At 42.5% G+C, this 19,236-nt stretch overlaps 1 protein-coding gene across 1 annotated transcript; it reads left to right on the forward strand.

The window, feature by feature from the left end:
- The first annotated feature begins 525 nt into the window (after positions 1-525).
- PRSS58 (serine protease 58) lies at positions 526-7,231 on the forward strand. The gene is made up of 5 exons (XM_036864295.1): positions 526-532; positions 799-937; positions 1,157-1,416; positions 6,796-6,932; positions 7,016-7,231. The coding sequence occupies exons 1-5, from the start codon at positions 526-528 to the stop codon at positions 7,163-7,165; spliced, it is 693 nt and encodes a 230-aa protein (XP_036720190.1). The 3' UTR covers positions 7,166-7,231.
- The last annotated feature ends 12,005 nt before the right edge of the window (positions 7,232-19,236 follow it).

Below are 19,236 nucleotides of genomic sequence, written 5' to 3' on the forward strand. Positions count from 1 at the left end.
CACAGGCTTCAGTAGTTGTGGCTCAGTAGTTGTGGTTCACGGGCTCAGTAGTTGTGGCGTGCTGGCTTTAGTAGTTGTGGTTTGCAGGCTCTAGAGTGCAGGCTCAGTAGTTGTGGCACACGGGCTTTTTTGCTCCCGGCATGTGGGATCTTCCCAGATTGGGGCATGAACCCGTGTCCCCTGCACTGGCAGGCGGATTCTTAATGACTGCGCCACCAGGGAAGTCCCTGTATTTATTATTATTGAACGTCTCCACTCATTAGAATGTATGAGTGCAGAAATATTTCTCTGTTTTGTTTACTATGTAGCACAAGCCCTTAGAGCCTGACACACACTAGATGCTTAATATTTACTTGTTGAATGCATGAATGATTTCCTCCCTCTCAGACTCAGTTAGCATTCGCTCTGTTCTTTAAATGACATATATCACTCAGCCTAGCATTGTCAGGAGAAAGGGTTAAGATTGGTCAAAGCATTCTAAAAATGGTAGAAAAATGAGTTGATTTAACATATGTCCACTGAATCATGGAAGGTATTTAAGGAAGGTTGTATTTTACTTTGAAGAATGCTTATGGACAACTAAAAGAGAAAACACCTTTTATCTTTTGAAATAGATATGTTTCTATCATTTTTTCTTGTTTTAGAACAAAGAAATTCAGTTTACAAATTCAACTTACAGATAAAGGTACTGGAGAGAAGGGTGGGGGAACTTGAGTCTGTCGAGTTAGCTTCCTTTGTTTTCTCTAATGATACCTGAAAAACAATCTCAGCATTTCCGGTCTCTGTTTCTCTCTCCAGTTGTTTTGACCTTTGACCCAGATTACAAAGATGTCATCACTCCCCCCTACATGATCTACTTGAAATCTGATTACTTGCCTTGTGTTGGAGGCCTGATCCACCCCCTTTGGGTGATCACAGCTGCACACTGTAACTTACTGTGAGTAATAAGCCCCCAACATCAACCTACATTTTGGGTTCTCAGGTTGGGTACAGACCAGAATCCTGCCTGGGATCCACCCAATTAAATAGGATTAGAGAGGCCTTCTGGGGATGTTCAGTAGTAGAGAAAAGGCTTTGGGGAGGAGCTAATAAAGGCCCATAAGGATGGATAAGCCATGTCTGTTAAGTCCTCTCATGAATATCCCTATTGCTCCAGGAAGCTTCAGTTAATACTGGGGGTTACAAAACCATCAAATCTAAAAGAAGAAAAGCATATACAAGTGGTTGGTTATGAGAAGATGATTCATCATCCACAATTCTCCATCACTTCTATTGAGCATAACTTCATGTTAATCAAGCTGCAAACCCATATAGAACTCAATGACTATGTGAAACTGGCCAGCCTGGCCAAAGAACCTGCCACTGAAGACACCATGTGCACTGTCTCCACCTGGACCTACAATGTGTGTGATCTCTGTGAGTAGCTCTCAGAACCAGACATGCATCTCTCCCGCCTCCACTCTTGGCTTCTTCTAACCTTGAGCTTTCTTCTAACCTTTTCATTCATCCTTTCATCTCCTTTCCCTTCCCTAGAGCCTCACTGCAGAAGTCCTGCAATCTTTTGTTTCCCACTGTATCTTTCTACATCTTTGCTTTCATGTCTGATAGACGTGGTGTTAGTGGAAACAGGACATTTGTATTCTGGTCTTAATTTGCTGTATGACAGCTGGTCGGTCACTTTACTTTTGGAGCCTTAATTTTCTGAATTCTGAAATATGGCACAAACTGTATCAGATGGTTTCCAACCATTTCAGGCAATAAAGAAACTTAAAGCCCTGAAATAGCATGAAATAATGTTTATGTGTTAAACGTAAGATAAATACATAATATTGTGCTAAATCATGCAGAACTTCCATATGCAAAATTGTGATACAGATCAACAAAAGTTTAAGAAAATATTTCTCAAGTATTTTTAACTGGTAACATTCTGAAAATGAACACTCACTCACTTCTTCAGGAAGTTGGAAAACGACTATCATTTTTTTCAGTGGAAGTCTTCCGTATATAATTCAAAACTACTGAATTTCATGTTCTACCTAAGCTTTCTTCTATGTCACGTGTTTCAGACTACATGAAAAAACTTTGAGCAAATGAAGACAGCCTTCTCTTTTCTAAGTTTTGTGTCTGTCTTCCCTCTTCTCACTATCCCATTCCATATTTTTCATGCAAATCCTAATCAACTGTCTCTAGCTATTAATCAAGATGGCAGTGAGTACTGGAGGTGGGGAGAGGTGAGTAACAATAAGAAAAAACTATGATAGAGTCCCTTAGGAAGAATTAATACATTTTTACTCATGAGTAAGTCTGAATATATTTAATATACAGCATACACTAGACATCATAGTATGGAAAGGAGATTAATTTTTAACAAGCTTGTCAGATTACATTTTTTCCATCCACTTCCACTTTCTTTTACAGAAGCCAAGAGGTGGCTACACACTTATCCTAACAATGCTGCCATTACTCAAACCTTTTTAAACTACTTGTTGATAAATACCTTCAGATCTTGGGATACATTTTCTTGAATATATCACAAAAGTAGAAATTCTTTTTTTCCCAGCTTTAGTGAGGTATAATTGACAGATAAGCACTGTACATTTTTAAGGTATAAAAATTCATGTTTTGATATGCATATATTGATACATTGTAAAATGATAGCCCCAATCAAGCTAATTATCCACCACCTCACATATTCACCTTGCGTGTGTGTGTGTGTGTGTGTGTGTGTGTGGTGAGAGCACTTAAGATCTATTCTCTTATATCATCTCACACCAGTCAGAATGGCCATCATCAAAAAATCTACAAACAATAAATGCTGGAGAGGGTGTGGATAAAAGGGAACCCTCTTGCACTGTTGGTGGGAATGTAAATTGATACAGCCACTATGAAGAACAGTATGGAGGTTCTTTAAAAAACTAAAAATAGAACTACCATACGACCCAGCAATCCCACTACTGGGCATATACCCTGAGAAAACCATAATTCAAAAAGAGTCATGTACCACAATGTTCATTGCAGCTCTATTTACAATAGTCAGGACGTGGAAGCAACCTAAGTGTCCATCGACAGATGAATGGATAAAGAAGATGTGGCATGGAATATTACTCAGCCATAAAAAGAAACAAAATTGAGTTATTTGTAATGAGGTGGATGGACCTAGAGTCTGTCATACAGAGTGAAGTAAGTCAGAAAGAGAAAAACAAATACTGTATGCTAACACATATATATGGAATAAAAAAAAAAAAAAAAGGTCATGAAGAACCTAGGGGCAAGACGGGAATAAAGATGCAGACCTACTAGAGAATGGACTTGAGGACACGGGGAGGGGGAAGGGTAAGCTGGGACAGAGTGAGAGAGTGGCATGGACATATATACACTACCAAATGTAAAATAGATAGCTAGTGGGAAGCAGCCGCATAGCATAGGGAGATCAGCTCGGTGCTTTGTGACCACCTAGAGGGGTGGGATAGGGAGGGTGGGAGGGAGGGAGACGCAAGAGGGAAGAGATATGGGAACATAGGTATATGTATAACTGATTCACTTTGTTATAAAGCAGAAACTAACACACCATTGTAAAGCAATTATACTCCAATAAAGATGTTATAAAAAAAAAAGATCTATTCTCTTAGAAAATTTCAAGTACACCATACAGCAATATTAACTCTAGTCACCATGCTGTACATTGAACCTCCAGAACTTACTCATCTTACAACTGAAAGTTTGTACCCTTTGATCAACATACCCCTATATCCTCCACCCCCTAGTCCTTGGTAACCAGCATTCTACTGTCTGTTTCTATGCATTTGGCTTTTTTAGATTTCACATTTAAGTGAGATAGTATTTGTCTTTCTGTTTCTGGCTTATATCACCCAGTATAACATCCTCTAAAACAAGAAAAACGGAGCTGGAGGAATCAGGTTTCCTGACTTCAGACTACACTACAAAGCTACAGTCATCAAAAAAAGTATGGTACTGGCACAAAAACAGAAATATAGATCAATGGAACAGGATAGAAAGTCCAGAGATAAACCCACACACCTATGGTAAACTAATCTATGACAAAGGAGGCAAGAATATACAACAGAGAAAAGACAGTCTCTTCAATAAGTGGTGCTGGGAAAACTGGACAGCTACATGTGAAAGAATGAAATTAGAACACTCCCTAACACCATACACAAAAATAAACTTAAAATGGATTAAAGACCTAAATGTAAGGCCAGATACTATAAATCTCTTAGAGGAAAACACAGGCAGAACACTCTATGACATAAATCAAAGCAAGATCTTTTTTGATCTACCTCCTAGAGTAATGCAAATAAAAACAAAAATAAACAAATGGGGCCTAATTAAATTTAAAAGCTTTTGCACAGCAAAGGAAACCATAAACAAAACAAAAAGACATTCTCTCAGAATGGGAGAAAATATTTGCAAACGAAGCAACTGATGAGGAAATAATCTCCAAAATATACAAACAACTCATGCAGCCCAATAACATAAAAACAAACAACCCAATCAAAAAATGGGTGGAAGATCTAAATAGACATTTCTCCGAAGAAGACATACAGATGGCCAAAAAGCATATGAAAATATGCTCAACGTCACTAATTATTAGAGAAATACAAATCAAAACTACGATGAGGTATCACTTCACACTGGTCAGAATAGCCATCATCAAAGAATCTACAAACAATAAAGGCTGGAGAGGGTGTGGAGAAAAGGGAACCCTTCTACACTGTTGATGGGAATGTAAATTGGTACAGCCACTATGAAGAACAGTATGGAGGTTCCTTAAAAAAACTAAAAATAGAGCTATCATATGATCCAGCAATCCCACTCCTGGGCATATACCCAGAAAAAACCATAATTCAAAAAGATACATGCACACCAATGTTCATTGCAGCACTATTTACAATAGCCAGGACATGGAAGCAACCTAAATGTCCATTGATAGAGGAAAGGATAAAGAAGATGTGGTACATATATACAATGGAATATTACTCAGCCATAAAGTAGAAGTAAATAATGCCATTTGCAGCAACATGGATGGACCTAGAGATTGTCATACTGAGCGAAGTAAGTCAGACAGAGAAGGACAAATATATGATATCGCTTATATGTGGAACCTAAAAAAATGGTACAAATTGAACTTATTTACAAAACAGAAATAGAATCACAGACGTAGAAAACAGTCTTATGGTTACCAGGGGTCGGGGGTGGGGGGGGAAGGGGGAAAGGGATAAATTGGGAGATTGGGATTGACATATACACACTATTATATATAAAATAGATAACTAATAAGGACCTACTGTATAGCACAGGAAACTCTACTCAATACTCTGCAATGACCTATATGGGAAAGTAACCTAAAAAAGTATATGTATATGTAATTGATTCACTTTTCTGTACAGCAGAAAGTAACACGACACTGTAAATCAACTATACTCCAATAAAAAAAAAAAGTAGAATTTCCTTGTCCTTTGAGAGACAACTTGAGTTTTGGAAATAGGCAAATGTCCTTCTGTTAAGCAGTATGTTTGATTCATCTGGGTATGTCACTTGAGTCAAAAAGAGATGTAACTTACAAAAAATGCAGTTTATTTTGATCTGGCTCATGAAGTAGTTAAGTAAGCATTTCCAAAAAAAAACATTCCCAAAAGAAATGTTGAGCTATACAATTATTGCTGGGCTGGAAAATAAGGCAAAGAATCTCAATCATTTTCTTTTAAAGAATTAATATATTATTTTCAAATAAGGACACTCAAATAAACACAAACCCATTAAAAAAAACAAAATCTTAAACTAAAATACTTCCTCCTAAAGAAGAATCTTTGGCAAGAAAACTAACATATATGGAGATACTACTTTGCTCTTGTTTTTCTCATTTTGTTGCAGATTGGAAAAATTTTGTTATGGGTCTGCACAGTTCATAGTATGTGTGAACCACTGATATAAAGGAAATAACTTGAATTAGGAATGAGGAGACTTAGTTTCAAATCCTAGTTTTATGGGTTTAAGAAAACCACTTTTTGAGTGATTTTAAATGAAAAATTAGGCTTAGAGCTCACTAAATTCCTTCAAACTCTCAGAATAGGAGAGACCTTGTTTAAGGGTACAAACTTGCAACTAGTAGATAAATAAGTTCTGGAAATCTAATACACAGTATAGTGAATATAGTTAGCTATATTGTATTACAATCAAACTTGCTGAGGTACTAGATCTTAATTTTTCCCACCACAAAAAAGAAATGATAATTATGTGAGGTGGTAGAGGTGAACTATTGCCCCAATGGCAATCATATTACAATATTCAAATGTGTCAAATCAATATGCTATATACCTTAAATTTATACAGTGTTTCTTGTCAATATATTTCAATTTAAAAAATTAGAAAGGAGACAGTGATTAATGTAAAATATGGGACAAATAAAAAACATGGGAGCTCAAAAAGTAAAATAAAATTGAATGAATAAAATTCCAACTCAAAGGACACTTTTTAAATGTCTGAATTGCCAGAAAAATTTTAAGTAATTTATTTCATTTCATTGCAGAAATGTCTTATATTTACATCTAACTTCCAAGAATTTAGTCTCTTTTATAAGCAGATAGACACTTTGTATCATGAGAAATTGTTAATCTGATCATTTCCTATGGTCGTAGTGGCCATAGTTGTGATTTCTCTCAGTGTTTTAACTCTTCCTTTCTACCAGGAGATGAAATATGTTGAAAAAGAGGGAAAGGAAAAAAGAAAGTTTGGTATCTCGTAACACTTAAAGTTCTATTTCTTTCTTTCCTCTAGACAAGGACCCCGACTCACTGCAGAATGTCAATATCTCTGTAATCTCCGAGACTGAGTGGCGCGAAGCCTATAAAACCTACATCAGAGATAGTATGATGTGCGTGGGCATCGTGCCAGGAAGGAGGCTGCCCTGCAAGGTAATGTACTCTCAATGCCTTAATTTTCCCATTTTATTGTGTCCTTTGCCAGAAAAATAACCCGGTTTCCTTTTTCCTGGCAGGAAGTCACAGCTGCCCCTGCCATGTGTGATGGGGTACTTCAAGGAATCCTGACTTTTGGAGATGGATGTGTTTTGAGAGCCGATGTTGGCATCTATACCAGAATCATTAACTACATACCCTGGATTGAAAATACCATCCGGAACAACTGAGCTCTCATGATGGGAATTCTAGACCATATGACACCACCTGTCCCCAAGTCCAGCCTCAGAATTAAATCTAATCAGTGTTCTGAGTTGCATCACACATACCTGTCTCACCCCTGCCCCACAGAGTGGGTGACTGGTACCTACCTGTACTGTGATTATACATGGCAGCCCTCCCTCCTCACCTAATGATGATGATGGCAAACTCCATACCCCTTAGGCAGTTGGAATTTATGGAGTGGCAATTGTGTTCTCTCTAACGAATTGATCATTGACTTATTGAAAAAAAAAGGCCACTCGATTGCCATCTTGGGGGACAAAACTCCTACTACTTGCACAGAATTCAACAGCATGTGCTTTTGGCAAGTTACACATGGCAAACGGAAGTCTGAGAAGGATGGAGCTACATAGAAGTCCCAGGGAAGGGAGCGGGTTTAAGGAGGGGTGCTGTTGGAGGAATGGCGCTTGGTTTCTCCCTGCCCACACAACTCTCAGCACCAGACACAGATTCTGGACATTCATTTTGCAGGATTCTCAGTAGGGACTTGTGCTCTGAGAGGTTAATACAAAAGTTAACTGGGGCTTAGGACACAGCAGATGAACAGGGAGTCCAGGTTGGATTTTGCCAATATACGTGCACGTGGGCTCTTTCTACTATGCCAGCTGCCCCGGGAACTGCATTCTCCCCCAGTTATCACTCTTGCCTTTTTCTTCCTTCCTTTTGTTTTCATTTCACCTCTGCAGCTCCATTTACCACCTGAGAGTTTTAATTGACAGTTTTCTATGGGGAGTGGCCTTTGGTCAGTTGACTGAGGATCAAAACCACAAAAACAAAACCGAGTTCTAGAGAGTTCTGTCTGTGGCCATTACCAGTGGACTATTACACCCTTACGGTCTAGCTAGGCAAGAAGAGAACTCCTCTTAGGAAGCAGAAGTTCCAGCAGAAAATCTTGTGCTCACTAGGTTCTAAAACCTCTAAGTCAATAAAGCCTAGCTTGCGGTGTTGAACAGCAACATTGTGTGTGGGTTATTCAGTGCTATTGCGAGCACTTCACCTTCATGTATGTTATCAGTTGAATTTTTTTTTGCTTTGGAAGAAACAGATGGTTTTTGCAGGAAAGCACCTCAGCCTCTGTAGATGTTTCCCAGTTTGAAATGGTGCTACAGTTTCAATAGATCATACTGATGTCTTACAAAGCCAACTGACCCTAGGCGATGAAGCAGATGGTAAGGTCACTGAATTCCATGGGCATCAGCCTACTGTCTCACTGCTACCAGTAAGGTAAGTAAGGTAACTTCCTTGGTTGGAAAGTACATTCCATTTTTGTGGAATATATAAGGGATTCAAGGATGGTGGTGCTGAGAGTGACGATGGCAAAAGAAAGAAAATCCAAATCTAGAATATGTCGGAAATTCCCTGGTGGTCCAGTAGTTAGGACTCTGCATTTTCACTGCCGAGGGTGTGGGTTTGATCCCTGGTCGGGGAACTAAGATCTCACAAGCCACGTGGCACAGCCAAAAAAAAAAAGAATATGTCATGTGCAGTGAGAATAAATAGCTACTCCCTCCGTGACAAAAAGGGGCTCATCTCCCACCACATGGCTGGTGGGAGACCTGGGGTACCAGTGATATGTCATCATTATATTAAGGGTGAGATTGGTCACCGACACTGGCAAACTGGGTCTTTGCAAGAAGTCTCTGCATATGCTCCGTTTGGTTCCATTGCTCACTTTGTTTGTGGAGCCATTTAAAAACCACTCAGAACAATGAGGAAGGACTTCAGAACAGACCAGCTTGTCTATCTGATCGTTAAAGTCTTCTGCAGTGAGAGCATTTTGGTGAGAATTCTCATGGGACACATTTTCCTGCTCCAAGCTGACCTTGAAGAATGCTTGTACATAATTCTTCCTCAAATAGCTTATCTCCATTCCCCCGTCTTGCTCTTTCTGATTGCCTACCAGGGAAGACCACCAGCCACTCCTAAGAAATTCAAATAAATCTTGACCTCAAGAAAGAGAACTAGATATGTTGATTGAGCTTTTGTCTCCTGAGAAGAATTCAATTCTCCTTTTTCCTTCATGGCATCCCTCTGAAGGGTTTTAATATCACAACAGTACACGTGCAATTGGACCAATATATCAACCAAAGTTATGCATAATCAAGGTGAAGTCTTTTCACCCTCAGCGAACTGTTCAGGGAGAAATCTCTTTGAGGTCGTAAGTGTGGATTAAGGAAAGGTTGCCCAGAGCAATTGCTTATGCAACTAATTTGGACACTCAGGGCCTGATTTACCTCTGCTCCATTTACGTTTCTAATTGAGAATGGAATGCTACTGAGCATATCCAAGTTAATGACAAGGAGAGGCAGGTAGCCCCACCTAGAGCAAGTTTCATGGTCAACTGGTGGTCAGCAGTCTGGCATTTAATCTCCACCTGACCCTAGTAGCAAACCAGAAGCTATTTCCCAAAAAGCTACCATGACTTTGCTACCTAGTTTAGGGGTCTCTGTATTGATTTTCTTATTAGGCTTTGCCATACACTTCATCTAGGTTGCTAAAAATACTGTTAGCACCATTGGAGCTACAGAGTTTAAACCCAAGAAACAGAACCAATTGCACTTCAACTTGTGCAGGCTGGAGAATCTTTTCTGACTTAGTCTCTCCCTAAACTAGCAACTTTTTAGATCACTCATTAAATGGCTCAGAGCATGATATCCTAATGAGATATATGTTGCTCATAAAATTTAGAGACCTTCGGACATCACTCTTAATGGTGGAGAGCACAAGTTTCAACAATGCGTTCATTTCAGTGGAGGAACCCACCATACACCCACAAGCTTCACTGCAGAAGCAGGTGATTCTATTTTTACTTGTTGCATCACCTACTCATTACCACACATCTGTTTTCCCAAGACATCTGGGAAACTTGCTACTTGCTGTCTGGTCCTATCGACATGATATCATCAATACAGCAGACCAGTATGGTACCCTTTGAGACTGCCAAGTCCCTTAAAGATTACATTCAGGTACAGGGCCAGAGCAATCATGATTGCTCTGGAGGTGAAATATATACTGCTGTTTCTGCCAAATGAAAGCTAAGTAATTCTGAACTTCTCAAAGACAATGTACAAAAATGCACTTGCCGTGATCATAAATGGGTAAACAGATAAAAAAATGTTGTGGTATAGCCACACAATAGAATACTTCACAGCAATATAAACGAATGAACATTCGATACAACTATCAACATGGATAACCTCAAAATAATTAAGCTGAGTGAAATAAGTCAGACAAAATGAATACGTACAGTATGACTCCAGTTTTATCTACATGCACACAGATCTACAGTGACTGAAGGCAGATAAGTGGTCTAGTGTAGGCAAGGATGAAGAAAGTGGAGTGAGGGAGAGGTAACGCAAAGGGAAACATTTCTACGCGTGATAAATATGTTCATTATCTTGACTGTGGTGACGATTTAATCACATGTTTAACAAACCTGTCAAACTCATCAAATTGTACGTTTTAAATATATGCAGTTTATCGTATGACAATTATATTTCAATAAAGCTGTTAAACAACAACAACACAAATGCACTTGCTAGGTGAATAGTTGCATACCAGGAATGAAGGACTGTATTTATTTGCTCTGGTAATGAGGCTACGTATGGAACAGCAACTATAATTGGCATTACCACCTGATTACCTAATAATCGAACACTATCATTCCCCACTACTCTTTTGACTTGGGCCAAGCTGCAGAACTGAATGGGATTATAATAGAAATTACCACCCAGCACAGTTCAAGTCTGTGTTGGTGGTACTGATCTTGGCAATATGCTCATGCTTTAGATTTACTAAAGGAAGTTTCTGTCAACTTCCTCTTAGCCTTTTCTACCACAAAAGCCCTCACGTCACAGGCCAGGGAGAGATTGTAATAGTTGTAGCAATTCTACCAGTTGTAGATTAAAAAGTGCACCTCCCCCGACAATGGTACACGTAGGAAATAAGGAAATAAATTCAGAGCCCCATTGAATTGCTCTCGGAAAGACTTAGGTTAAAAAAAAAGAATCCATGAATCCCTCAATTTTCATAAGCCCCACTCTGATCAGAGGGTGGCACGAACCATGTCTTCCCATCACCACCAATTAGAACTCATTCAGGTTCCCTCAAAAAAGTAAGCTATGTTCTTGTCCGCGGAGCACAAGTCGCCAGGTAAACAGACACTGGTCACTTTTCTATAAGCTCGAAGACTCTCAGTGTTAGAATAGAGTCCATTCTCCAGCTCCCTTCCACTCAAGGGGCATTGAATCAGTTAATATAACTAACGGATCTGTGAGCGAGAGAGAAGGCTGTGATACTTTAGCATATTGAGTCACATCGGTCCACTGTTATCAGATCTGCTGGTGTTTTTTCTGGTTGGTTTTTTGATAATGTAAATCAAATAAGAACTTGAACTTCCTGTCAATTTCGTTCCCGGGGATCCCGTTTTTACGGAGAACCCTTGAGAGAATCCTCTTCAAGTCCCCAAACATCATCATGTAATATCATTCATTTCCATTTTAAGAGTTAGAGAAGCAGGCGAAATTAATAACGTGACATTGTCTATGTTCCTTTAGCAAGTTACATTGAAATGTAAAAGGTTCGGGCTTCCCTGGTGGCGCAGTGGTTGAGAATCTGCCTGCCAATGCAAGGGACACGGGTTCGAGCCCTGGTCTGGGAAGATCCCACATGCCGCGGAGCAACTGGGCCTGTGAGCCACAACTGCTGAGCCTGCGCGTCTGGAGCCTGTGCTCCGCAACAAGAGAGGCCGCGATAGTGAGAGGCCCGCGCACCGCGACTTAGAGTGGCCCCCGCTTGCCGCAACTAGAGAAAGCCCTCGCGCAGAAACGAAGACCCAACACAGCCAAAAATAAATTAATTAATTAATTTTAAAAAATGTAAAAGGTTCTTTAGCAGGAGATAAATGACACTGAAGGAGGAGAAAATGTGACACCTACAACATTCTCCTTCAAGGCTTCTCTGTTCATTTGCATTTTGTGTTTTTAACAGAAAACAGGACGGAGGCTACCCCTCAGTATCCTGAAGGGCGGGATAAGTCTTTCTCATTTTAAGTTGCAGCACTGGGCATCCTGCTGTCATATATCTAAGCCATATTCTCTTTCAGCTCCACAAGTAACATCGCTAGAAATTTCCCTCTCCATCTGCCTTACTCCTTTATCTCTCTCAGTTTGTTCAGAATTTATGTAAAGAAAATAGGGGTGTCATTCATTAGCCTCCTCAAATCCTAACAATACGTCAGGATTTGCAGAGCATGTTGTTCCATTGGTGATACGCCCTATAACCACCATTCTCAAGGCTGAAAAGCTATCGTCCCAAAAGCTAAATGTGAATGGATAGGGTCTCACAAAAACTAGGTGAAGATTAGGCTAGAGCTTGTTCTTGTGCACAGAAATGAACACCAGCTACTGCACTGATGAGACTTTCAAGACGTCTTAGAATTTAATTTAGAATTTCTTCCTTTGTGTATTTACTTCAAGGATGGGAGGATCTGAGAAACCATAAAATGAGCTCTGTTCAATAGGGAACCAGGGTGGGAAAAAAAAAGCCCTGGTTTAAAGTCACTGGCTCAAACAATTGGAATAGAATCAAATTGCCCAGCGGAAGCTAAAGATGGGGGTTTGAGAAGCTGGGCCAGGGGAGGACACTGACAAGAAACCCCAAGGCCATCACTCCCAGGCCCTTTGAAAACTCACACAGTACTAGGCAGCTTGATTATCTTACTCTGGGGTTTCTGGCAGCTACTCTGACCAAAACTAAACCAATATGCCATAGAGACAAATGTCTTTCCCTTGCCTTTCTCCCAGTCTATACTTGTTCGTCCCTGGCTCTCCGAAGCCCCAAACCCCTACCTTGATCAATTTAATTGGCACATCTATAATCCGTAGAGCTCCATCTACAACAGCAGCCCAAGACCTGGGCCCAATGCTGTCCTTTGTGAAAGGAGTTTAAACACCCTCCTTATTCAAGTGACTCATCACCAAGCGAAACTTGCTATTACATTTTTCTACCTTAACAGGCCCAGTTCTAATGACTGGGTTTCTGTTCTGTTCCTGCAGTAAAGTCACCCTTTGTAACCCAGTTCCATTAATGCTGTCTTTGACTTGACAACCTTGTCTGATTCTCTGGCTCCTATAAGCCTAGGACTCTGCCTTACTCTCCCCAGGTGGTGCTAGAAACCCATAAGAGGCCAGCTTCTTGATGTCAGAACGTCCTGCTGCTAAGTGCCTGCCATACACTTAGTTTCCCTGGCCTGCCACGCCTCCACTGGCCACCTGGCCCTGACAGCCTGCCTGGTTGCCCTTGTACCCTCACTTCAGTACGCTTTGGTGTTAGCTTAGCTGACTCCCCCCGTTATTGTCACCCCCATTCCCTCTTTGACTCCTACCATCTGCCCCTCCACTGCAAGTTCATCTAATTTCTAGATTCCCCCAAAGAGTGACCTAGGGTTAGTGTAGTTGAAAGAGTGTGGATTTGGGATCCAAGTTGGTATTTAATCCTAGCTTCAACAGCTACTAGCTGTGTGTCCTTGGGCAAGTAATTAAGTAATTTAACCTCTCTTGCCTTAGTGTATTTATCTCTCAAATGGGACCCATAATACTTTTCTGGATTGTTGGGAATAAATAACTTATGTAAGGCACGTAGCATAATACTTAGCACATAGTAGGCACTCAAGAAATCATAATTCCACTGAAGCCTTTACCAAGGGATGACTGGGAATCTGTCACCATTTCTTTACATCTGTGCTTATTTCTTCAATTAGAATTAAACCTATTTGCTGGGACTTCCCTGGTGGTCCACTGGTAAAGACTTTGCCTTCCAATGCAGAAGGTACGGGTTTGATCCCTGGTCGGTGGAGCTAAGATCCCACATGCCTCACTGCCAAAAAAACCAAAACATAAAACAGAAGCAATATTGTAACGAACTCAATAAAGACTTTAAAACAATGGTCCACATCAAAAAAAATCTTAAAAAAAAAGAATGAAAACTATTTTCATGTCCAAACATGTCAGGATTCATCCTAAACCCAGTTTATCCAGTTCATCCCAGTTTATCATCAACAAGCTCCCACCAGGGCACTCTGTGTGTATGCCTAAGCTCAAGGGACCCTTGCGTGGATCCTGAAACCCTAACAATTATTAACTCATTATCAACTCCCCTCTCCCCAAGCCCACCTGTATTTAATCCCCTACCTTCACATTAGACCCCCTCTTGCTCCCCTACTCAGGGGCCCTGAAACGATGGCATATGGGTCTTAAATACTAGCTGTGTTTCTGCTTGGGGCTCAGGAGTCTGAATTATAACCAAGATGTTACACAAAGATATATAACTCCTTTCTTTGCTGCTCGGAACTACAAGCCAAATTTTGAGCTCATGCTTTCTGCTCTCTGAGGACCTTCTAAATGAAAGAATAAGGAAGGAAGTAAGAGGGGTAAAATTTGGAGGAAGTAAAGAGGAAATATGCCTCATACTTCTTGAAAGTCACACCCTATCTAGTCAAATACTGACAACTGAGCAGGCATTTTTATACATTGATGGATTGATTGAGAGAGTGACTGAGACAAAGGAGAACAAGTAGACGGCTGTCATTGGTGACTGTATTCAAGTGCCAGTCCTTCAATTCCACGATCTTCAGACTAATCCAAACCGTGAAGATAACTATGGGGCAGAAGATGGTTTACACAATCAGAACATACATTACTTTTCCCTCCAAGTGATTAGATTTAATCAGTACAATTCTGTCTATTCCAGTCTGATCCTGAATCCTGGGTGACTAGCTTGGCCCTTTCCTCACTCTTCTTCTCGGACCACTCACCTGACCTGCTCCATGTGGTGTGTAGACTTCCCTGCGTTCTCTGACCATATTCGCCAAACAGCCTCTCCTGATGGCATCACCAGCAATGATTTTTATTTCCCCCAACCAGGGTTTGAACCCTGGGCCCCAGCAGTGAGAGCACTGAGTCCTAACCACTGAACCACCAGGGAATTCCCAAATCACTAGCAATGTTATGTGCATCGGCTTTCTGGAGAGGGGCAAAGCTGCCTGCCAGGTAACACCTCCCCCATCCCAGTAGTAATGTATTCATTATGCAGAGAGAGGTGTTGAGAGTCCTAGACGTAGAATCAGAATTCCTGTTTTTTGAGACCTGGTTCTACTACTATTAGCTATGTGACATCAGGCAAGTCACCCAAACTCTTGAGCATCCATTTCCCTATTTTTAAAAAAATGGTGGTATGTACTTGCCTAATAGAGCATTTGAAAGTACTGAAGGACAAAATGAAGTTAAATATACTTTGCAAAGACACGGACAAATCACTTTTATCAACCTGAAGACGGGAGACTCACAGGACATTGATCAATATTTCCTATCTGAGTAACCAAGGAATAACATTATCCATTCCGTCAAAAAGCATTGTTTGAACCCCTACCATCTGTCATTCTGCGAGGGCTAGTTTCATCACCATGGAATCAAGGATACAGGCAATAGTATTAAGGCATAGTTCATGGTCTGAGAGAGAATTGCATCCAGGAAGTCGCCAGAGAGCTCTCAGGGATTGAGGGTGAAGGGAACCCATCAGAGCCATGGTCCTTTCCATCACTCCAGCCAGATGCTTGGCTGTAGTTGTTTTAAGAACTGCCAGCAGAGGGCCCCAGCCTTCCTTTAAGAGCCGGTGGCCCAGGGCCTCCCTGCCCTACCATCTCCTCTGTATTAAACCGCCTCCTGATGGCCTCTGACTGCGGACCTCGCAGTGATATTCTCAAACAGAGGTACCCTTCCTGGAGGAAGGAGAGAATACAGGTATCCAAAGGCCCCCAGGGCTCTGGGCCAGGCTCTCGACCTCCTCCTCAGCCCTGTCCTTGTCCTCTAGAGCCGGGCAGGTGTCCGCCACCACACCTGAAAGGGGCTGAGAGAAGACCAACACCTGTGGCTGCTGCCATGCCCTTGGTGCAGGTCGCGGAGACCCGTGGGCAGATGGCGCTCCCTGATGGAAAAAACTTCTCACTGCCCACAAGCACTGAGGAAAGAGCAAGTGCCTGCAGCTCTGCACCGCAAACCACCCACCCACCCCACCCCCCGCCATCAGCGACGGGGCTGCCTTTGAAGTGCCTCCTTATTCACTCCCTCCCACCCTGCACCCCAGTTACCTGCTCACGTGGTCCACACCGCCTGGGATGGAGAAGCTCCGAGCCGGAAGCAGAGTGGATTAGCTGCAGGCCGGTCTCCCATCTCTGCAGGGGTCTCAGGATGGGGGTCTCTCTCATAACACCTCTCCCGCCGGTTCCCGGCCATTTGTCTGGGGCTGAGCCTCCTCGTTCGGCCCTCACTCCACGTGTGCCCTTCCTCAGGCTGCAGACCCAGTTCTGAGCCATGGCTTTTAGGTCAATATTTGGTAAGTCCTCCGCTACGGAACCCAGACGCTGGTCCTTTCTAGGTCAGGCCCTCTCTGTGGATCTTAATTTTAGAAAGATCGACTTGAGATTGAGGTGTGAGAAATTTAGGCAGTGCTGAGTGCCGAGAATGTGGATCTAATTGGAAAAACCGTGTGCTTATTTATTCCAGGGGTGTGAGTGGGGGGTCGTACGTTGAGATATTCACTCCACCCCTTTTCTGAGCTCCCAGAATTTCTCTGGGTTTCTTTTCAGCACCCCTCTGGTATTGAAATGCAATATGCTTTTTATACATACATACTGTGGAGAAAATAGCTAACAGTGATTAAGTGCTTCCAACATGCCTCTGTATTTTCCTAAAGGCTTCACCTGAATTGTGTCGTTTAATCCTAGCAGCAACCTTCTGAGTTGGGTAGAGTTACTGTCTGTACTTTGCAGACACAGAAACTAAGTTTCAGTGAGATGAGGTCTTCCCCAAAGTCCCAAGTGGCAGAGCCAAGGCTGCCCCCAGCCCTGCAGAGCCCACGGGTCGATTGCTGTGCCCATTTGGCCGAGTGTCTCTGAAGCGCAATGGGAAAGTGGCAGGGGAGGTCTGCTTGTAGTAAAGAGGCCAGAAGGGAGTCTCTGGGTGGGGAGGAAGCAGGCTGGGGAGGGCCGTCAGGGCAGAGGAGGAGGAGGAGGTTGGGTCTGTGGTTGGGAACCAGGGGTGGTTTTTATTCATTTGCCCAAGAAGGATGTCTCACCGTGTCTTTACTGCAGGTGCAGAATAGGGTTCTGCCCTGGGTCACGTTGGCCACGTGTAGGCTCAGCTCTCTGTCACCGACCCGCATGGCCCGGTAATCTGCTCCAGGAAGGGATATGACCTCCTCATCCCCAGAACTCCGCAGACTGGCCAGCACCTGTAGCTGCCCCTGGAGATCCTGTTGGTACCAGCTCATCCAGGGGTACTGGGAATCCTTCAGGATGCAGCGCAGGGTTTCAGCCTGTCCGCGAGGTACCAGGACCCACCTGGGGCTTTGCTCCACCAAGCTTGCGTCGGCGTCTGAAACACACAAGCAGGCCAGGCTAAAGGTCCTGGGGGTAGTGGTCACTGCCAGAAATAACTAGTTACAGCCAAATCCTGAAGAGGGGGTCCTATGAGTAAGGCCGAGAGGAGGCTCCTGGGAACAGGACAGGTATTCTCACAGGGCGAGGAGATTCGTAGGGCTGGGATCAGGGAGCAAAACCTTCTGTACCTACAGGGGCCCCAGTGCCCCAGTCCCTTTTTCCCCCCTCAATGCACCGAGTGGCTGTCTCTACCTGGCCTCTGAGCTGTGCTCACTGCAGCCATGAGAACCCAGCCCCACAGGATGGGAAACGGGGCCATTCCCGGGCCTCTCCAGCAGGGCAGTGGGACGGGGGGCCGTGGGACAGGGACAGCCTAGGCAGGAGAGCCGATCCTGGCCTGTAAGGTGGCGATTAGTGTCTGAGACTCTCTGGGCCCAGCACTCAAAAGGGAGTGGCTTTTCCAGGAAACTCAATATCTTATCTCATCTTCTCACTGAGGCTCAAACCTCAAACTGGAGTTTCCTGTTTCGGCACGCCAACACGCACTCACACTCGTACACACCCCCCAGGCTCACCGGGGGCCTTAGTGAAGGTACCTGGCCCTGCACCGTCTCAGCTGCCTCGCAGAGATTCCAAACTGAATCCGTGCCTCAATTTTGCAAGGAATTAAAATACCTCATTGCAACGAAGCCACACTTGCAGATTGAACAGACATCTTCTCATAGGCACAGAGGCTGCTGCGGGTCAGTGTTGGGCGGTCGGCAATGGACGCTCATCTCCAGTGACCTGTGTTTTCCTCTGTAAAAGCAAATACAAACCAAACAGAAGAGGCTCAATTCTCCTGTTGAAAATAAGGGGAGAGACTTCCCTCCCCTCCATTTTCTTAGAGAATTTACTTTAGAAAACTTGTAAGTTCTTTCTCTGTCTCTTTGAAATGCATACACTCTTCTTAAAAGCTAAATCACCTCTTGCCAGCATTAAGACCCAGGAATGTCTTTCTCAAGGACCTGTAACCATCTCTTCAGAATATAAACATCAAGGAAGATGAGCTTAACTTAGTCTAAAGCAGATGGCTGGCACCGAGTTGCAAAATGATTTCATCATAAAGATATAACATGTTTATTTCTCCTTTGGTAAAGCCAATTTGCAAACACAGATAGACAGCCCAATTACCAAGTGACTTCAGCATGAACTGTGGATTAACAAAAGGTCCTGTCGAGTCCTCTCATTTGAGGACTAGTTATTGCTTATCTTGAGAACACGTGTGTAGTGGTTTTGATCTGCTGGCCTGTATGATAGGCCGAAATTTCTTTTTGCCTCTGCAATCTCTTAACAAAATGTTTGTGATGTGTATCACATTCTGACTTAATGATTATTCAATAATAAAACTGTTTTCTTTCTCTTCTACCTTTGTGGAGAGATTCTCTGAGTTGGGAGGGGATTTTGTTTTTAATTGTATTTTCCCAGCAACTCACAGTGCTGTCACTTCCTGGCAGTGTGAACTTGGACTTCAGTTTCTTCCTCTGTAAGACGAAGATAATAATGAAAGCCATTTCATAGGAGTAAGTGGATTCATACATGAAC

This window comes from Balaenoptera musculus, chromosome 9, assembly GCF_009873245.2.
Source record: "Balaenoptera musculus isolate JJ_BM4_2016_0621 chromosome 9, mBalMus1.pri.v3, whole genome shotgun sequence".
NCBI classification, from domain to species: domain Eukaryota; kingdom Metazoa; phylum Chordata; class Mammalia; order Artiodactyla; family Balaenopteridae; genus Balaenoptera; species Balaenoptera musculus.